The sequence below is a fragment of the Grammomys surdaster genome, unplaced genomic scaffold (assembly GCF_004785775.1).
Source record: "Grammomys surdaster isolate TR1022 unplaced genomic scaffold, NIH_TR_1.0 140, whole genome shotgun sequence".
Lineage (NCBI taxonomy): Eukaryota > Metazoa > Chordata > Mammalia > Rodentia > Muridae > Grammomys > Grammomys surdaster.
This window is the reverse complement of record NW_021604598.1, coordinates 1858518-1872978: the sequence shown is the minus strand read 5'-3', so window position 1 is coordinate 1872978 and position 14461 is coordinate 1858518. Positions and strand designations below refer to the sequence as shown.

At 52.6% G+C, this 14461-nt stretch overlaps 2 protein-coding genes across 2 annotated transcripts; one reads left to right on the top strand and one right to left on the bottom strand.

The window, feature by feature from the left end:
- Positions 1-2654: 2654 nt before the first annotated feature.
- Positions 2655-8721, top strand: Angptl6 (angiopoietin like 6). Its single transcript, XM_028763892.1, has 6 exons — positions 2655-2796; positions 3856-4410; positions 6135-6312; positions 6921-7108; positions 7187-7457; positions 8465-8721. The coding sequence occupies exons 2-6, from the start codon at positions 3865-3867 to the stop codon at positions 8653-8655; spliced, it is 1374 nt and encodes a 457-aa protein (XP_028619725.1). The 5' UTR covers positions 2655-2796; positions 3856-3864; the 3' UTR covers positions 8656-8721.
- Positions 8291-14031, bottom strand: CUNH19orf66 (chromosome unknown C19orf66 homolog). The gene is made up of 8 exons (XM_028763893.1): positions 13881-14031; positions 13368-13491; positions 13189-13238; positions 11359-11397; positions 11072-11221; positions 9599-9702; positions 9308-9462; positions 8291-8974 (listed from the first exon to the last, which is right to left on the bottom strand). Exons 1-8 carry the CDS (start codon positions 13899-13901, stop codon positions 8754-8756), a joined length of 864 nt encoding a protein of 287 aa, XP_028619726.1. The 5' UTR covers positions 13902-14031; the 3' UTR covers positions 8291-8753.
- Positions 14032-14461: the final 430 nt, after the last annotated feature.

Below are 14461 nucleotides of genomic sequence, written 5' to 3'. Positions count from 1 at the left end.
GGACTTCTTCTTTTTTTTTTTTTTTTGGTTTTTTTTTTGGTTTTTCGAGACAGGGTCTCTGTGTAGTCCTGGCTGCCCTGGAACTCACTCTGTAGACCAGGCTGGCCTCGAACTCAGAAATCCACCTGCCTCTGCCTCCCAAGTGCTGGGATTAAAGGCGTGCGCCACCACTGCCCGGCACCACATGGACTTCTTACTTTTGCTCTGTTGCTGCATAGTTTTTGTTTGACTGATATGAAAATGTGGCTGTGTGGGAGAAAAACAGAAACTCTGCAGTAGGATGTGTGAGCAGAGCTGTGCTGTGTGAACAGAGTCCTAGGTCTGATGGCATTAAGGACAGCGGAGCCACACAAGCCTGAGCTATTTTCCTCTCTCTTTCTTTCTTTCTTTCTTTCTTTCTTTCTTTCTTTCTTTCTTTCTTTCTTTCTTTCTCTCTTTCCCTCCAATCACCCCTGGGGTTTTGGAGACAGGGTTTCTTTGTGTAGCCCCAGCTTTCCTGGAATTAGCTCTGTAGACCAGGCTGGCCCTGGACTCATAGAGACAGACCCTTTTGCCTCTGCTTCCTGAATGCTGGGATAGAAGGTGTGCACCAGCACTGCCTGGCTCTTTTCATTTGAAGGTGTGCAGTATATGCAGGAATGTGAGCACACTCATCCTTCTCTTTTTCTTTCTTTCTTTTTTTTGAGACAGGGTCTCCTTATGTAGACCAGGCTAGCTTGGATCTCACAGAGATCCATCTGCCTCAGCTTCCTGAGTGTGGAGATAAAAGGCATGTACCACCACAGCCAGTGAATAGTTAATAACTGTGGTGGTTTGAAGAAGGCTCATATATTCAGACATTTGGTACCCACTTGGTGGAACAGTTTGGGAAAGATTAGGAGGTATGGCCTTATTGGAGGAGATGTGTCACTTTGTGGACTTAAAAGTAATAAGTTATTTCTCTGCCAATGAAGTGAGCCAGCCAGTTCAAGCCAAGTTAGATTATATTAAATGCAGCTGCTCCTGGGTAAGTTCATTGCCCCCAAGGACTGAGGCCAGAGATGTCACCATGAGGGAGTCTCTGTTAAAGAAAAGAAAGATAGAGAAAGAGTACAAGGCAGGAAGAGAGAGAAGGAGAAGGGATGAGGGAGACAAAATGTCTGGACTATTAGGGAAGAGTCTCTGGGGGAAGGGTAGCCCAACCTCTGAGCTGGAAAGATCAGGGTTAAAAGCAGGGTGTGCCAGGTTGGGACTGAGGGATGCTGGGAGAACCTATAAGCCAAGTCTGCTTAGGTATGCAAAACATGCAACCCAGTATCCAGTTCCAGGGTCTAAAACCAAACAAAAAGGTCACTCCTCTCTTACCTGCCTGTAGTCACATGCAAGCTCTCAGCTAGTGCTCCAGGATCCTGTCTGTCTGTCTGTCTGTCTGTCTGCTGCCATGCTCCCTGCCACAATGGTCATAGACTCACCCTCTGAAACTGTAACCAAGCACCCAATAAAATGTTTTCTTGTAGCCGGGCAGTGGTGGCACACGCCTTTAATCCCAGCACTTGGGAGGCAGAGGCAGGCGGATTTCTGAGTTCGAGGCCAGCCTAGTCTACAGAGTGAGTTCCAGGACAGCTAGGGAGGGCTACACAGAGAAACCCTGTCTCGAAAAAACAAAAAAACAACAACAAAAAAAAAAATGTTTTCTTGTGTCAGGCCTCTGTCATGGTGTCTCTTCACAGCAGAAGGACAGTGACTAAGACAAGGATCTAAAACAAAGAGCCTCAGACAAGCTCGGAAACTCACTGGTAGCACAGGGACAGAAACATCTTGCCTGACAAGAAAGCCAGCACAGTAAGGAACATCTCCAGGCCAGAGCCAGGAGAAGACTAATGACGTCAACACAGGATAAAAATACCAAAGAACAACCCTCAGGTGAAGTTTTCCACCCAAAAGTTCCCTTTTGTGTCCTCTAAAGCCCCAGCCTCCCGTGCCTTGATTCAATCTCCGCCTTGTTGCTCTAGTAAAGGACTGTCTGCTCTGTGAAGGTCAGTTTATGGTCTGTTCTGTCAAGGTCATTTACGACCTCTTTTATTTTAATGTCGCCTTCATCATTTCAGATCTAACACCCACCCCACCCTTTTTAAGATAGGGGCTCACTGGCTGGCTTGGAACTCACAGAGATCCAACTGCTGCTGCCTCCCAGGTGATTAAGCATGTGTCACCACATCCTAAGGTTTTGTTTTCTTCTGGCAATATTGGGTACCAACCTTGTAAGTGTTCTATCACTGAGCCACAATCCCAGCCCTTCACTAGGGGATTCTAGGCAGGGGCCCAGCAGTTGAGTCACACCTCTCCTGGCTGCTTGGATTAAATGTGAAATAAGTTTTACCCTTTTAAGGGTGTCCCCAGCACCCCTGCATCAGGATGCTCACTGATCCATCATCACTGACATTGTTGTCTGAGTCTGGAGGCTACAAGTCTACCAGGCCCAGGACCTCCCATGCTCTGTGACTCTGAGACACAGGAAGAAACTCTTTGAGGGCAGTGGCCTCTGTTATCATGCTCTGCAGGCCTGGGCAAGGGGATCTGGCTTTTTTGCCCAGGGTTCTCACACTGGAAATCCTAAATATTTATACTTGCTGTGCTCCCAGGCTCCATCCATGCACTGGGGGATGGGTGATTTCCAAGTCTTCTCTCGGCTTCTGTCCTTTCAGCCTCCTGTACCCAGAGGCCCCTCTCCGTCCTTCATCCTGGTCCTTCAGGCCTTCCTCAGATTTTGTGGGCTTACTGCAAACCTCATTGGAGCCAGCATCTGGGCCATAAGAGGTGAGCGTGGGTAGGAGTGGACATAGGTAGATGCTGTTCGTACAGTGCACCTGGTCCTGATTGTGTGTGTGTGTATGTATGTTGTATATATGTGTGCATGTGTGTATGTTGTATATGTGTGTGCATGCGTGTATGTGTGTGTACATTTGTGTGTGGGGGGCATGGGGTGGCTCCTAGGCCTCTCATTTATTCCAAGTTTGCCAATGAAGGCAGCCACATGTGCCAAAGAGAAGACTCTGCCCAGCACTTGGGAACTCATGCCTGATGAGCGGCCGCTGTAGCTTATGAGCCTTTCCTCTAGCTCAGAAGTTTCCACGGTTCTCCGTGCTTCAGAGCAGAACCTGACAGAGTGCTCCAATTTGGTGCCTTCCTGTCTCCTGGGCTCACTCACCCCTTCCATACCACCCTCACGGGCCTCTTTGCTATTTATTTTTTTCAGCACATCTGAAATGAGATCCAATCCCAGGATCTTTGCACTCATGGTTCCTTCTAAGCAGGTCCAAGTGTGTGACCCTGAGTGCCTGGGAGTGGTGGCGTGGGGTCTTGGGTCTGAATTCTGCGGGGCAGGAGTGGGGGAGTCATGACTATTAACCTGGCTGAAGACACTGTGTGAAGCATGGCATGGTGGCACACACAGACCATCTAGGGATGGAGAGGCTCAGGTAGTAGGATTCCAACCTAGATCGCTAACAACCTGGGCTTCATAGTGACACCATGTTTCAAACTAGAAATGAGGGTCCCAGTATGAGTGAGGTCTAGGGTTCCTATAGGCCCCGGCCTCCACGCAAAATGGAGGTTTTTCTCCTTAAGTGGGAGCCACTGAAGGTTCTGAGGGGAGAGGTGACTGGAAACGAGAGTGGAGGGGTGTAAACATATGCTGGTTGTCGTATGAGCTATGGTAAACCGACAATCTGCGCTGCGAGCTGCAGCTCAGCTCTGTCGTGAAGCACTACCGTGGGAGATGAAGCCCAGGGATCAATACTATAGTCCTCCTTGGCTACCCGGGAGCTTTGGGACTTCTCTAGGCTAACACAGGCGTCTCCTTCCTCTTCACTGCAGGTGGAGGCCATGGGAACCGCCGGGCTGAGAAAGCTGCAGCTGCTGCTCCTGCTGGGCGCTTGCAGGGTGCTTGGAGGTGCCGCGCGATGCCGAGTCACCCTGGTTTTGTCCCAGCAGAAGGCGACTGGCGCCGCCTGCAGGAGCTCAGAAGTCACCCAAGACAGCGAACTGGCCACGCTACGCATGCGCCTGGGTCGCCACGAGGAGCTGCTGCGCGCGCTGGAAAGGCGCGCGGCGGAGGGCGGTGCGCTCGCGGGCGAGGTGCGCGCGCTGCGAGAACACAGTCTCACGCTGAACACGCGCCTGGGCCAGCTGCGCACGCAACTGAAGCCGGAGGCGGGGGCGGAGCCTGACCTGGGGGCGGAGCCTGCTGCCGCGCTCGGTTTGCTCGCGCAGCGCGCGCTGGACGCTGAGGCCGAAGCGCGCCGGACGACCGCGCGCCTGCAGCAGCTGGATGCGCAGCTCCGTGAGCATGCGCAGCTCATGAGCCAGCATAGCAGCCTCCTTGGCCGCCTGCAACGCGCGTGCGCGGGCCCGGAACGGGGACAGCAGCAGGTAGCTAGCTGTGCGGTGCGATCCGTGTCAGGGGCACCACCCACTACTCATCAGGGTGAATGGTTGGGGAGAGCCTCATCCGCTGCACGAAAATATTCACAGCGCTTAGGCTTACATGCACTATCATCATACTCAGAGATTTCTTTTCTCTCTCTCTCTTTTCTTCTTCTTCTTCTTCTTCTTCTTCTTCTTCTTCTTCTTCTTCTTCTTCTTCTTCTTCTTCTTTTTTATTTTTTAGTTTTACTAGACAGAATTTCTCTTTGTAGTCCTTGCTGTCCTGGAACTCACTCCGTAGACCTGGCTGACTATGAACACAGAGATCCACTCGCCTCTGCCTCCCAAGTGCTCATCTTAGTGTGCGTGGACCCATGTATGTCTGCATGTGTTTGTGGACCACGTGTGTATACAGGTCAAAAATGATCTGGAACTGGAGTTATAGATGACTGTGAGCCACCTTATGTGTGCTGGGAATTGAACCTGGGTCCTCTGGAAGAATAGCCACTGCTCTTAACTGGTGAGCCAGCTCTCCAGTCCCTAAGACAATATATTTTTGTAACTACAAGAGATTTCTGAATTTTGGGCTATTTCTGTCATCAGCCTTTTTAACCAAAAAGGCTTTTTTTTTGGTTTTGTTTTGTTTGTCTGTTTGTTGTTTTGATTTTTGTTGTTGTTGTTGTTTTGAGACAGGGTTTCTCTGTGTAGCCATGGCTGTCATGGAACTCATTTTGTAGACCAGACTGGCCTTGAACTTACTGAGATCCGCATGTCTGCCTCTTGACTGCTAGGATTAAAGGCAGGCACCACCACTGCCTTTTTTTTTTTTTTTAATTGAGATAGGGTCTCGTGTAGCCCAGGCTGGGTTCTAGCTCCTAGTGTAGCTGAGGATGACCTTGATTCTCATGTTCTGCCTCCTCAGTGCAAATGACAGGCATGGGACAACAACCTGGTTGACTGGATTTTCATTCCTGTCGGTTTTGGGGTCCCTGGGACCTTCTGTATGCAAGGTGACTGTTCTACTGCTGAAGCACATCTCCGGCATCGGGCCTGAATTTTGGATTAGTGATGATTCTTCAGATTTTCCTAAATTGTCCCAGGTCTATGTGCTCCTACTCAGCAGTGAAGCTGTGATCAACAGCAGGCTGGGAATCGGCCCAGCTTTCTCTGAGCTCAAAAACACAGAGTGACGGGAGCATGGTGTCACATATCTGCAATCCCCAGCACGGAGGAGGCAGAGGCAGGAGGGTGTGACAAGTTCCAGTCTATCCAGTTGGAGTGAGACCCCTTCTCAAACAAAAAACAACAGCAAGATAAAGCCGGGCTGGGGGATGGCTCGGTTTGGAAGAGTGTTTGGTATGCAAGCACGAGGACCTAAGTTCCATCCCCAGCACCATGGAAGCCTGGGCCAGCCTGTGTGTGCTGTGTCTGCTCCAGTGCTGTGCTGGGGAGACAAGCTGCCTGTAGCGTGCTGGCTGTCAGGTTAGCTCAAGCGCAGTTAGAGACCCCATCTCAAAGGAACAGGGAGGGTGGCTGAGCAGGACACCCAACCTCCTCCTTTGCCTTCCGTGCTTTTCTTAGGATGAGTGGTAAAGCTGAGACACTGCCTTGCCTGATTTTATCTGGTAGGAGATTTGATCTATGGACCCTGCCTATCCCACCCCCTATGCCAGGGGCTATCTGGCCTCCTTAGCTGAGAGGTTAATGTAATTTTGTCTGTGTGGCCCCAGGTCCTGCCACTGCCCCTGGTGCCTTTGGCTCCTCTGAGTCTAGTGGGCAGTGCCAGCAACACCAGCAGGAGGCTGGACCAAACTCCAGAGCACCAGAGAGAGCAGAGCTTGAGACAGCAGGGACCCCCATCTTCTCCGCTGCCCACGGGGCACCTTGCTGTCCCCACCAGGCCAGTGGGTAAGTCAAAGCAAGCCTGCAGGGGTGCGTGTGAGATGAGGACCCAGGGGTGCCAGTGCCTTTCGGATAATTGGGAACACTAGAGTTAGGACTTGGCTGGTAGTCTGAGGACTAGAGGAAATGACACTTTTATTCCAGTGAGGGGATAAGAAAAGACTATTAGTCTGTGAGGAGAACAGGCTGGAGATGTGCTTCTGTGGTAGAGTACCGAGGTCTTCAGTTGCGCTCCCAACAGTAAAGAAGCAAACGAGACCAATCCTTTCACTCACTAGGAAGGGAAAATAGACATGCAGGAACTTAAAAAACAACAACAACAACAAAAAAAACAGGGTTTCTCTGTGTAGTCTTGGCTGTCCTAGAACTCACTCTTTAGATCTTTAGACTAGCTGGGATTAAAGGTGTGTGCCACTACAGGGGGCACTCTTATTTTGATGAGGGCTACTTTGGTGAGAAGTTGGCTCTTAGGGTCATGCTTATTGAGAAAAGAGGGACTGGTAAGGAAATGGCTCTTCCTCAGGTGGAGACAGGAGATGACTTTTATTTGGGTAAGGGGACCTTTAACAACCATCCAGTAAGGGTCGGTTGGCTCAGACTACCCCTTGCCACAGGCCCATGGAGGGATTGTGCCGAGGCTCATGGGGCAGGTCACTGGCAGAGTGGAGTGTATGAACTGCGGCTGGGCCGTCGTGTGGTGTCTGTGTGGTGTGAACAGCAGCAGGAGGGTGGAGGCTGGACCGTCATCCAGAGGCGGCAGGATGGCTCTGTCAACTTCTTCACCAACTGGCAGCACTACAAGGTGTGTGCTTGGGGTGGGGGTTGGGGTGGAGACTACTGGGCAGAGAGGACGGCTATCCTCTTCCTCCCGCCCTTCCAGGTGGGCTTTGGGCGGCCAGATGGAGAGCACTGGCTGGGCTTGGAGCCCGTGCATCAAGTGAGTAGCCGAGGGGACCACGAGCTACTGATACTCCTAGAAGACTGGGGAGGCCGTGGGGCACGTGCCCACTATGACAGCTTCTCCTTGGAATCCGAGAGTGACCACTACCGGCTGCGGCTTGGCCAGTACCGTGGGGATGCTGGAGATTCCCTCTCCTGGCACAATGACAAACCTTTCAGCACTGTGGATAGGGACAGAGACTCATATTCTGGTAAGGAAAACTTTTATTCTGGTGGGAGGGCAGGGAGGTGGGACTGCTAGTCTGGTTAGAGTGAAAAGCAGTAAAGCTAGGTTTTCCCTTTCGGGAGGCCGGAGATGGCTCAGTAGTTAGGAGCAGTACCATTCCTCCTGGGCTCGGTTCTCAGCACCCGTACTAGGCAGTTCTCAACAGCCCGTAACTTGAGTGCCAGGGGATCTGACACTTCTAGCCTCTGTGGGCATCTACATTAAAAATAAAGTTTTCTTTATGGTGGTACACGGCTGCAGTCCCAGCTCCAGGAGGAGGAGGGCTGAGGGGCAGGAATCTCAGGTCATCCTCAGGATAGCGAGCTCAAGGCCAGCCTGGGCTACACGATACCCTGACTCAGAAAGAAACACCTCTAAGGTTAATTAAGAAAGCTTCTCTGCCAGAGAACAAGGGGATTTTATTCTGATAGGGGAGCAGGAAGCCCAGAGTTCTTCTCTGCTGACTAAAAGATCTAGGTACCCTGTTTAGAGGGTGGGGGGACAGAGCTGGGCCCCCCTGCAATCTAAGCACACTCTACCACTGAGCTATATCCCCAGTCTGTTTGTATATTTTTGAGACAGGATCTCACTGTAGAGCCCAGGCTGGTCTGAAACTCCAGACCCTCTTGCTTCTGTCTCCCATGTACTGAGATCACAGGTGTGCACCAGAACACTTGGGATAAACCTTCTAGAAAGGAAAGAGAAGCCCTCTCCCCCAAAAGGAATGAATGATAGATCATCACTTTGCAGAAATTATTGGGAAGGCATGCCTCTTATTTTGATGAGGAGATGGGGAATTAAGGCTATTACTCTGAAGAAGAAAGTAAGAAGCCAGAGCCTTTTATTTTGGTGAAGAGATGGAGTATTAGGGCTTCTATTCAATAAGATAGGGAAGCTTGAGGAATGCTTGCAAAAGCTTTGCACAGAGAAGTGCTGGTAGAGACTTTTATTTTGGTGGGAAAATAAACTATCTCTCTCTCTCTCTCCCCTCAGGTAACTGTGCCTTGTACCATCGTGGGGGCTGGTGGTACCATGCCTGTGCCCACTCCAACCTCAATGGAGTATGGTATCATGGAGGTCATTACCGGAGCCGATACCAGGACGGGGTCTACTGGGCCGAGTTCCGTGGTGGGGCGTACTCTCTGAAGAAGGCTGTTATGTTAACCCGGCTTGTGCGGTTGTGACTGTCTTATGAGTACCCCCAAGGGAGTTCCTATCTCCTTATAGCAACACGAGGTGTCCACACACTGTGTCTGTCGTTCCTGTGTGCACCTAGCCAGGGTCACTCTCGGGGCCCACCATCTTCCTCTTCTTCCTCCTCCTCCTCCTTCAGGTCTTCTAGGATGAGGTGGTCCAGGTCATCCAGGAGGCCGCCCTGGCTCAGGCACGTGGCCACCGTGGAGCCGCTGCTGATGTGGGGGTTGCTAGGGTGCAGCACTTTGGGGAGGTGGTTCTGCTTACGGCTCTTGGGGTGGGCACAGGAGGTCCCAGGCACGTGGGGCTCTAGGGGAAGGAGAGTCACTGAGGTCCTGTGAGGTTGTGGAGGTAAGAGGGGACTGGGGCTCTGCGGGGAGACCCACTGGAGCCAAATGACACAAGGTCAGAGGTCATAAAATCTACAGGTGTTGAAACTCTTTAGGGAGGTGGGGACTTGGCCACAAAAACAGACTCACGGGCAGTGGGGACCATGGGTCTAGCAGGCTACTGGAAACGCCATGGGAGGAGGGAGAGAGGAGCTAGTTCTAGGGAACCATGGAGGACTCGTGGGAGGAGGGAGCGGCTCCAGGGGTAGATACGCAGGGGATGCAGAATGTAGGATGCGCACCAGGGCCTCACCTCTCCGATTGTAGCAATCTGCAGCTGAGCAGGAGTGGGTGTGTGTGCTGCGACGATCCAGGTCACGGTCCCAGCGCGGGGGCAGGATCCGAGTGGGATACACAGGGAAGCCGCACCCGTAGCAGGGTGATGGGGACCCCATCTGTGCCCAGCCCCTAGGGGCCAGCAGGGCTGTGAGGGGCTGAGGGGGTGGCTGGGCACACCCCCAGGGGAGGGGACTAGGCGGGGACTGGGTTGAGGGTGGGCTGGACTGGGGCAGGGCTGAGGGTGGGCTGGGGTCCGGGCCCTCACCGGAAGTTGTGGCGACACTTTGGGCAGTGGAACTCTGCCAGGCCCCACATCTTGTCGGCTGGCACTGGTTCATAACGCTTCCGACACTTGCGACACCGTGACACCTGAGAAAGTGGGAGGAGCCCATAGCTGTCAGGGTCAACGTGCAGGGCTCAGGCAGGTTTCACTTGGTCCAGGCCAGCTTTCAACTCCTGGTCCTCCTGCCTCCACCTCTCAAGTGCTAGGACGACAGGCCTGTGCCTGATCGGTGGTGCTGGGGAGGGAACCAATGGCTTCATGAATGCTAGGTTGCCCCCGTACTAATGGAGCTGCAGCCTCAGCTTTTATCAGAAGCACACTAGTAATCAAGAGGTAAGGAAGCCAAGCCAGGCATGGTAGTACACGCCTTTAATCCCAGCACTCAGGCAGAGGCAGGCAGATCTCTAGTTCCAGGCCAGCCAGGACTACATAGACTCTAAGTCAAAAAGTAAAAGAGCTTAGAGAGCCAGATTGGGGTTTGATAGGTGTCAAAGCCAAAAGTTCAACTTCTTAAATTCAAGGATATTGGAATTGGGCTTGTGTGGTATGCATGAAGGCCCTGGTTCTACATGAACCAGGTGTGGAGGCAGAAGGATGAGGGGTCAGGGTCATCCTCAGCTATAGGGTGAGTCTGAGACCAGCTGGGGCCATGTGAGAGACTGTCACAAAACAGCACAAGGGACTAGGCGGTGGTGGAGTATGCCTTTAATCTTAGCACTGCGGGGTTTGGGAGGAAGGCAGATGATCTCTGACTAGGAGGCTAGCCTAGTCTACAGAGCAAGTTCCAGGACAGCCAAGGATACACAGTGAAACCCTGTCGTGAAAAAACAAGAAACAAACAAATACCAAAGCAAAGCAAACCAAACCAAGGGGCTGGGGAGATGGGTCAATGGTTAAGAGTACTTGTTATTCTTGCAGAAGATCCAGGTTCAATTCCCAGCACCCATGCAGCACTATGGTACAGACAAACATATGAGCAAAATACTACTATACATAAAAACACTTAAAAATGAATAAAAATAAACACAAAAAGAAAGGGGTGGAGAGATGGCTCCATGGGTAAAGTGGGCTGTGCTCATGGGACTGAGTTCAAATCCATAGCACACATTGAAGAGCCAGGCATGGCTAAATGCTCTTATAACCCTAGTCCCAGGGAACTTGAATCAGGAGGCTTCCTGGGCCATGCTGGTCAACACATTAACTGATGAGCCCCAGGGTTCAGGGAGAGGCCCTGTCTCAAAAAATAAGTTGGAAGGTGACTGAGAAACACACCCACCACCAAACTCTGGCCTCCACTTACACATGTACATACACATAGATACACACAAACACACTCATGCACACACGTGCACATAACACCCCTCCCTTCCCCCAGTTGATGACCTTCAGTTAGAAACATAATTTCTGGTCAGGAATGGGGTATAGGAAGGAACCAAGCTAAGTCTGGGCTACCACCTCTTTCCTCTGGGGCACACGGCGCCACCACACATGGTCACAGGAGGAGCAGGCAAACTGTCGGTCCACGGCAGGGATGAGGTCATCTTGGGCTCTTTGGAACATTCGAAGATTGGCTTGCGTCAGGGGCAACAGAGAGGTGGCTACTGCCTGCAACATGGGTGAACGTGGATAAAAAGGTCATCTCTGCCTCTGGACCCCGCAGAGAACACATCATGACTCCTGCCCCGGGGATACTGTCTTCCCTGTATCTCCTCCATCCACAGCCATCCCAGTCACCAACACACCTGGATATCTTGGTCTTGCTTCATGTCCTCTGGTGGATCCTGAGGGGAGACACGAAGGGAAGGACAGAAACCAGAAATACTCTCAGGGTGCTACACCCATGTTTAGAGGGGGAGAAGCCCCTGGATGGAGACAGGACCCTGGCTCTATATAGGTCTAGCAGAGATAAAGCATTATCACCTGTGTTGAGAGCTCTCCAGTTAGTCACTGGAGCTGGGTCTGGTGACACAGACCAGTCATTCAAGCCATTTGGGAGGATGAGGCAGGAGGATTACACGTAAATAGAGAAGGCTAGGGACATGGCTTAGCATTAGAGCCCTTGCCTACTCAATGAAGTCCCAAGTTCAATCCCTAGCATTGTAAAAATAGACAAAAGCACGATGTCCCGAATGTCCTTGAGAACTGGATACATTTGCTACTCTCATTTCCCAGATGGCCCAGAATCTGAATTCACTCAGCCCATGGAACCCAGAGTCCTGCATGACTTCCCAGAGGCCACACATGTGACACCTGGCCTCTGATGCCACATGGTTTTAAAGACTAAAAAGTTTTAAAATGTGTATGTGTAGTGTCTCTCTCCATGTGCATGTACACATGTGCAGTGCCCCATGGAGGCTAGAAGAGGGCGTCAGATCCCTTGGAACTGGAGTGGTTGTGAGCTGTCTCATTTTGGTGCTGGGATTGGAGCTGGGAGTCCTCCGTGAGAGCAGTCAGGGCTCTTAAGTACTCAGCCATCTCTCCACCCCTTGGCCACATGGCTTTAAAAAGCTCTAGGCTTTGGTGCAAGTCTAATTGGCTGCCCAGTTGCTCCCTGATGTGGGGCAGTGGGCAATCCTGTCTCTCTTTGAGGGTCCTCACAGAGGGGCCTCTCAGAGCCCAAGCTTCATTCCAACTGGCTGGAGTTTGAATGCCTGAAGTCAACTGCTGGTCTCGGGAACCTGGTGAATGTCATGACCCTGGGCTGTGCTCTTGTGTAATTGGATTGCCTCCTGGGAGGAGGGGTACGAAATGAACCAAGGCCTGGAGGTCTGCCCCAGGGTTGCTCTCCAGGAAGGCTACTTCCTGCTATTATTATTTTGTCATATTGTTTATAAACCTAAACCTAAACAATAATATTGGTAGGATTCTTTTAGATGCCCAGCACAGAGGTGCACACCTTGATTCCCAGCTCTTGGTAAGTAGAAGCAAGTGGATCTCTATGAATTTAAAGCCAGCTTGGTCGATCCAGTGAATTTCAGGGCAGTCCAGGGCTGGGCTACATAAAGACTCTGTCCTTTTTTTTTTTCTTTTGTTTTTGTTTTTTGAGACAGGGTTCCCCTGTATAGCCCTGCTGTCCTGGAACTCACTCTGTAGACCAGGCTGGCCTCGAACTCAGAAATCCACCTGCCTCTGCCTCTCAAGTGCTGGGATTAAAGGTGTGTGCCACCACTGCCTGGCAAGACTCTGTCTTTACAAAATAAAACTCTGGTATGTCTTTCAAGCAAATCGAATGCACAGGGTACTAGCTACAAGATGAGAAGCTGAAACAACCATATTGCCTTGATTCCTTCATCTCTCCATCCAGGCGTCTTTTCTCCCCAGGTCTGCCCAGCCCAGCCTTTCTTTTAGTGCAAGGGAGAGTTGCCCTGAGCCTTCTTCGACATCCAGGACTTCCTTATCCTACTGCCCTGTCTCCTCCATTGGAGGTGATCAGCACCTACTGTTTGCAGGCTGCTTGAGAAAGACAAGGGCCCTAGATGGTGAGGTGGCACTTGAAGCATTGATTTGTTCTTTCTACCCAAGAGAAATGGGGCTCTCCCCCTTCCTTTGAGGAGAGGGGGAGGATTGGTTACCTGAGCGTCCAAATCGTTGCTCAGCTCCTGTCCATCTTTCTGCTTGACACCTAATGGGAGAATATGGGAGGGGCTCTTGAAGGGTGTCGGAGTTCCAGGCGGTGGAGAGCCAGGGTCGCTAAGGCGCTACAGCAATTCTTAAACCACACCCACTCAGTGTTCCCCCAGGGCTGACTCACCATACACGATAGAGCGCCCAACTCCGGTGTGGTCGCTGCCAAACTTCCTCATAAGAGCCCCTGCCTTCTTGGGGGACACTTTTCCATGAAACTTCTCCCGGAGGCGCCTGACGCTCTTCTCCAACTGGGATGGAGGGGGGATGAGTTCTGATGTCGAGGGTGACGGGGAGCAGCGCCTGCACCTTCATTCTCCTGAATATGACCCTGGCTTCTGGCCTCCGCATCCCCTTCCCCCCCACCTCCCTTTAAGCCATTTCCTGGAAAAATCCAAAGTTCTCCAGGCATTGGGGGATGGTGGCGCCTGCGGCGCGTCCCAGCCTACCCGGTGCGAATTTAGGGTCTGGCGGTGTGTGTGTGTGGCGGGATGCAGGCCAGGTTACCCCCTTTCCTTGTGACCTCTGACCCTACAGTCCCACTGTGCCCAGGGATGGAGGAGGGAGGCAGCCCAGGGGGCAAGGGTGTTCCTGGGAGCCCTTTCTGCGCGGCTTGTCGCCGGTGGCGCGGCTGTCCTACCTCCACGCCATCCTGAGCCATGGTGGCCGGAGCACACCTGGCGGCGCCTGGGTCCGGGCCTCGCAAGCCTGGGTGGCGTCGGCGCAGCTCCGCCTCCCTCGGGCCCCTCTTTCAGTTTCGTTTCTGCGGGAAGCTGGGGACCCTGAGGAGACCCCGCCCAGGTCTTGCGGCCACGCGTCTGCTCGCGCGCCCTGTAGTGCTCCCGGCTGGTGCTCCCGGGCCTCGGCGCGCGCCTCACCGCGTCCTGCGCAGCAGCGCGGCCGGGCCGGGGATGCAGCGCGCGGCCTCTGCAGTCGGTCACATGTCCCCACGCTGCGCGGGGTCCGCGTCTTCACGTCCCCCGTGGGGGCGGAGCCGCACCGCAGCTCGGTGCTCCCGCGCTGCTCCTCCTATGCAGAACCCGAAGCTTCTTCAGCTTCTTCGGACCCCCGGGGCCCTTTGCTATGCTCAGCAGTTCTAACCCCGATGGCTTCTCTCTAGTTCCCCTAATCCCAGTCTCGGTTTCCTCCTCTGTAAAATGGGCATGCAAGATGGGTATGGTGACACACACCTATCACTCCAGCATTTGGAAGGTGGATGCA